Source organism: Nicotiana tabacum, chromosome 6 (genome assembly GCF_000715075.1).
Source record: "Nicotiana tabacum cultivar K326 chromosome 6, ASM71507v2, whole genome shotgun sequence".
In the NCBI taxonomy this organism is placed as follows: domain Eukaryota; kingdom Viridiplantae; phylum Streptophyta; class Magnoliopsida; order Solanales; family Solanaceae; genus Nicotiana; species Nicotiana tabacum.
In genome coordinates, this window is record NC_134085.1 from 99,129,529 (window position 1) to 99,135,927 (window position 6,399).

The following is a 6,399-nucleotide window of genomic DNA, read 5'->3' on the forward strand; positions in this document are numbered from 1 at the left end:
ATGGAGAGAAGAGAGGAGAGACAAAAAGAAAAATGGTATAATTAAATTCCCTGCTTATAGATACAAATAATTTATTGAGAGCCTTTTAAGGGTTATATATATAATTTGTACAAAAAAATTCAATCAATTTTGGTAAATAGTAAACTTTATTGAAATATTGTATAGCGACGAAAAAAATCCCATCATCTTTGCATTTGGGTTCAATGCTAAGGTGTGCGCACTCTAATTTTATGTGAAAACATTTTTCTTGTTTAGGAAAAGAGCTAGGGCATATGAATATTAGTAATTACATGTTCATATCCAGTTAAAAGCAGATAGAAAAAGGGATTTTTACCTATCTATACCATATATCAAACATTATTACCAAAAATGTTCATAATTTGTTATTTACCCATGTAGTCCACACTTTTACTACAAATTATATACCAATCCAAAAATAGGTAGATTTTGCCATTAAAAAAGCCCTAAAATGAAGGCACCAAATCTAATATGATTCTGTCAAGGATTTTATTCCAATTTTGAAATGAAGACGATTTTCATTCCTGATGAAGGCACCAGTTGCGTAATTCTCTCCTTCCTCAACAGAAACAGATTTCACAAAAAACGCAATCAAATTGTACAATTACTGAAGAGAGACTATATCTGTTCTTCGTCTCAAATTGTACAAAATTGCTCTTCGTCGATATCAGTATTCAAATTGTAGAAACTATATCTCTTCTTCGTCTTTTTTCCTATCAACTACACGAAATCATGTCAAAAATCCCAATAATGCTGAAATCGAATGGTAATTGGGATAACTATGGCAGATTTAGAGATTTTGAAGTTGATGCCATTGTGGTAGATGATAATGCAAACTACGGAATTCTCAGTTCTACAATTGCAGAACAATTATCGATTGATACATCGGATAAAATTATAGAAATCAAATTCATTGTGAACGATAATTGTCCTCCAATGAAGATTAGGAATGATATGGGGGTTCGTGCTTACATGAAAACCAAAAAGGAGAATAAAAACTTAGGTTCGTATCCTTTATGTATAAGCGTAAGAGATTTCAATATGGAATTGGCAATCAACAATGAAAGCACCAGTACAGGTATGTTTGATTCGACATTGCAGAGAGTTATGGTGTTACTATGTTATCTACAATATTACTACAATTACCTACAATTAAACTACAAAGATCACATAGTACTGAAAAGGATAAAGCAATGTTGCTTTCAAAATTATCTACATAGAAACTACATTTATGAATTTATTGTTTGCAGGTTCGTCTGGATCCCTAAACTTACTTGAATTTCCATCCTCACCAGCTATAGAGGAATATCAAAGTAAAATAATAACTGAATCTACACAAACATATATTGAAGAAGGACAAGTTTATCAGGACAAGCAAACAGTAGCTGCTGCAATGAAGAATTATTCAGTGATGCACAAGTTCCAGTTCAGAGTAAATAGATCCAGTCATAGAAGGTATGTAGTTATTTGTGGATAATATATCAGCAAAATCAGTGTATGATTGAAGATAGGTGGGTTTTATAAATTGTAGTTAAATTGTAGTCAATTTGTAGTTAATTGTAGTTTTTTCACACAATTTGTGCAAATATTGTATTTCTTTTGTAGCTACTCGCTTATATGTGTTGCTGAAAGCTGTAAATGGCATTTCAAGGCAACGTCAATTAATGATTCGGCAATGTTCAAGATAAGAAGTTTCAGCCGTCAACACACATGCTGCCTAATGGACGAAACATTCATACAGCGCAAACGTACTGCAGCAGTACTTGGTAGCATGGTCGTTCCAAAGTATTGTGATCCTAAGACTGTTTACACACCAAAGGACATACAAATTGACATGTTATCCGAACATGGACTGAACCTAAGCTACATGCAAGCATGGAGAGAAAAGGAAAAAGCTTTACAGTTTTTGAGAGGGAATCCGTGTGACTCCTAAAACAAATTACCCAAATATTTTTATATTCTTGAGAAGAATTATCCTGGTTCTGTTGTTAAATTGAAGAAGGCAGCAGATGATTGCTTCTTATACGCATTTGTTGCTCTTTGTACATCAATAAATGGTTGGCAACATTGTAGGCCGGTAGTAGTGGTTGATGGGACATTCTTAAAGTCAGCCTACAGGGGGATTATGCTGACAGCAAGCACCATGGATGCAACAGGTAAATAATGGAATAATTTTGTACTTATTTGTAGACAGTCTTTAAAATGCAGTTAAATTGTAGTTATGTTGTAGTTATTTTGTAGTTATATAAAAGAATGTAGTTAGCATGTCTATATTTCTCAATATATATTGTAGTTGTTATTTAATCATATTTTATGTCTTAAAAATGTAGGTACTATTTTTCCCTTGGCATATGCTGTGGTTGATTCTGAAAACGACGCGTCTTGGAAGTGGTTCTTTGAGCAATTCAAGGAGGCATATGGTGAAAGACCTTCAATGTGTGTTGTTTCAGATAGGCATGAGAGTATACTGAAGGCAACATCAGTTGTCTATCCGGGATTGGCACACTACTCTTGCATGTGGCATATATGGACAAATATAAGGTCAAAATTCAAGAAGGGACATCTACAATTACATGAATTGTACTTTGCTACAGCACGGTCATACACTATGGATGAATTTAATGAAAGGATGTTGAAGATTGAAGAGGTAGACCTGCGTGTAAAGTCTTACCTATATGATATTGGCTATCATAGATGGTCAAGAGTACATGCAACGGTAAATAGAACTTTTACTATGACGTCAAACATTGCCGAGTCGTTGAATGCTGTAACAAAAGATGCAAGAGAGCTTCCAATATTTGATCTATTTGAGTATATGAGGACTCTTCTTAAACGTTGGACAAAAGAAAAGTTATCGAAGGCAAATGGTACTTTCACATACCTTGGTCACAAATACAACAAAGAATTGGAAGACAACAGTACATTATCTCAGAAACTAAGGGTAAGATATTTTTTTTGGTGCAGTAGAATCAAAAAAGTACTAGCTGCAGTTTTTCCAGATTGTAGTTAAACTGTAGTCAAATTGTCGGTAATAATAGTTTGTAGATGAGCTGTAATATATTTGTTGCTGATTTGTAGGTAAATTGTTGATAATCCATTTTAATGATTGATGTATTATTATTTCTGTTTGGTCTTCAATTGTAGGTGAGGGCTTCAACAGATCATATACATACTGTGTTAGATGGTGTGAAGCGGTACATTGTGTGTCTAGAAAACAAGAAATGTAGCTGTGGACAATTCCAACTTGATGAACTTCCATGTGCGCATGCTTTGGCAGCATTAAGGCATAGGAATGAAACATACGAAAACTATTGCTCTCCGTGTTACACAAGGAAGAGCCTTCTGCTTACTTATGAAATGCCAGTAAATCCTCTTCCTGATGAAGGCAAATGGGAAGTGCCACAACATATTTTGGATGAGGTAGTAAAGCCACCGACGGGAGATAAAAGGCAGCCAGGGAGACCTCACAAGGAAAGATATAAAACATTTGATGAAATAAAGTCAAAGAAATACAAGGTGTCATGTGGTAATTGTGGAGGTGAAGAGCATAACAAAAGAACTTGCAAGAATGCGCCGAAAAAGAAATGAATATCATGTAGTTAGAATAGTTATTCAAAATAAATGTTAGTGAGCTCAAATTATTGGATTTTCTTGTCTAATTGTTTAAGTTTTTGAAGATGAATAAGAAGTATAAACATCAATTTGTGTATCTGCACTATTTATTTTTTTATGTATTCTGTCAAGCATCTAAAGTTGTCTTTTTTTTTATAGAATAGTTAAACTTTCATATTTACTGTACACAAAAAAACTGATATTAATAAAGCATGCATTCAACGTAAATTGTATCCAGATTGCAGTGAATATGTAGTTTAACTGTGTTAGAACTGTAGTCCTGTTATTCATATGTAGAGGAGTTGTAGTTAAAATGTAGTTTGACGTAGTTTAAATGTAGATAAATTGAATTTTTTTGATAAACCTTGTTGTTAAAAAATGGCTAAATTATTTATATGATTCATGTATTTATTTTATCTTTCTGCTGTGTAACAAATGACAGTTATATACAGATATTACTTGGCACTTGAAGGTATTTATAAAAATAACTTGAAGATTAAAGTCAAATTGTAAGACAAAGCTGTTGCTGTAAAAATGTAATCAGAGTACTAGAGTATAATGTAATCAACAAAAAGTGTTGTAGAAAACCAAAACGACATATTTCCTACATTGTTTTCCAATTCAACTACTAAATTTCACAGACCAAACTAGGAACACAATAGTCTATTTCTTCTTTCGTTGCACTCTAGTCCTATCGTTTTTTGCCGGAGCACCCTTCCTCCTTGCTAGCTTGCCAGTAACCTCACTCTCACTGATTGACCCATCTTCTTGCTTCTTTGTTGCATAGTCCCACAGTAGAGCTCCATAGCGTCTACGATGTTGGTAAATATCAGAAAGATCTTCCTTTGGGATTGCCAAATCTCCAAGGCTAACATACTCCGCAAATGCAGCCACAAATACAATCGCTGCATAAGATGAGAATTTTTCATTATATAACAAATGATTAAAATAAAAAAATTAAACATATAGAAAGGGAGATTATTTTTTTACACTGAGCCTTCCTTTTGTTGTGGAATCTCAGCAACCATCCATTGTACGTCGAGAGGGTCCGTAACTGGTTTTTCGATGTATGCCTTTGTGCTCTTGAAGTTAATGTCTTTACGTTTACCATAGAAACCAGTGCATGATAAATACAGAGGGATAATGATTGAAAACTTGTCAACCAATGTCTCTACTATTTTATGACGGTTTGCTCTCACCATGGAATCATAAACATAAAGTTGTCTGTCCTTTATGTCAAAAACTAGAAACAACCAATGGAAGTTCTCTACAAGGTTCACAGGCATGAGCACATAGTCAACAAGATCCCAGGAAACATTAGCAAGAATTCTGTACCCGAGAATATATTCTCCAACATCATCCTCGGGTTTAACAACCGAATACCTTTGTTCCGGTGGAGAACTTATGAACTTGTCATAGATTCTTTCAATCTTTGTCTTGAACAAGCAATCCGTGGTTGTGAACCTAGTATTATTGTTGGGGCCATATTTGCCTCTTTTTCGCAGATAATACATAATAACATCAATGTGCTGCCAAAATAGAATAAACATATACAATAAGGTACGGTGTAACCACACTTGTCTACAAGACAGCTACAGATTACCTACAATTTGAATTTATTAAAAACTCTAACAGATTGCTGCAAATTAGCTACACTATAACTACAGAAATATAACAGTTAGTCCAAGTTCCTCACAAAATGTAATTTAATTGTAGTTTGTATGAACCATAGTGAACAAGTACTATATGTACAATTGACCCATCAGACTACAAAACAACTACACATTAACTATATTTATGCACTGTATACATTTATTCACTATACAGAGGAGCAAATGAAACATACCACCTAACTTAAGCTCCCAAAAATTAGCAAGTTCAACCTACAGTTAATATTAATAGGCACAATCACAAGCTCTACAATATTACTACAAGGTAACTACAGTTGTGGTACACGGAGATTCCAAGTCAGTCAAAAGTACCAAAATTCCAGTTTGTATATACAATCATCATCACATATGATACATAAGGTCCATAAAAAGCAAAATTTCACAGCTGAGACATAAATATAGTAACATATATATGTTGTCTACAATATTACTACAATTATACATCATAGCTGAAAAATAAACTACAATTACACTACACAGCTGAAGACAAAACATATATTATGAATGATTATGTTCTTTATACTTACTGTGTTATTGATGACTTGTCCGGGGTGAGCAAGGTCATAAAACCAGTCCTTCTTATCAATCTTTTCACAACCAAAATCCAACCAAGGCTTGATTTGGTTATCCTTCTTGGAAAAGTAATATTTCCTCCTGTAATAACAAAAAAAAGATGATCAAATACAAAAAATTTACAAAATGAATTACAATTTTAAAGTATAAAAATGGTGAACAGACAGTGTAAAATGAAGCATTCATACCTCCTAGATACTTTATCACTACGAATGTATAACCAGTTGGTGAACCTTTCTGTCAATTCAGGATCTACATTTTCACCTATGACACTTGTGAAGGGGTGCTTGAGGTAAAAAAATTTAGGTCCAACAGATGTGCTGCCTCCAGAACTATACAAAGATGTGAAAGGTGATCGTGCATGTTTTCCCGGTTGCCTTGTTCTACCGGGATGAACAGGGGTTGATTCATCTCGTATGGGCTCGCCATACATGACCAACTGTGATAAGTTTTCTGGCAGCTCAAAGTCATCCAATGTCAAACCTTTGTTTTCAATGCCTTCAGGAACAACTTTTTTATCAATGCC

At 33.9% G+C, this 6,399-nt stretch overlaps 1 protein-coding gene across 1 annotated transcript; it reads left to right on the forward strand.

Annotated features, from left to right (window-relative positions):
* Positions 1-750: 750 nt before the first annotated feature.
* LOC107824189 (uncharacterized) lies at positions 751-3,606 on the forward strand. Its single transcript, XM_075255665.1, has 6 exons — positions 751-1,096; positions 1,269-1,473; positions 1,624-1,938; positions 2,092-2,174; positions 2,349-2,959; positions 3,163-3,606. The coding sequence occupies exons 1-6, from the start codon at positions 751-753 to the stop codon at positions 3,604-3,606; spliced, it is 2,004 nt and encodes a 667-aa protein (XP_075111766.1).
* The last annotated feature ends 2,793 nt before the right edge of the window (positions 3,607-6,399 follow it).

Bases quoted from the DNA above. Each gene is read 5' to 3' on its own strand.
- LOC107824189 (XM_075255665.1), top strand. From the start codon at position 751: ATGTCAAAAATCCCAATAATGCTGAAATCGAATGGTAATTGGGATAAC. The intron at 1,939-2,091 runs GTGTGACTCCTA...GCAACATTGTAG, and splicing joins CAGTTTTTGAGAGGGAATCC to GCCGGTAGTAGTGGTTGATG. The intron at 2,175-2,348 runs GTAAATAATGGA...TTAAAAATGTAG, and splicing joins AAGCACCATGGATGCAACAG to GTACTATTTTTCCCTTGGCA.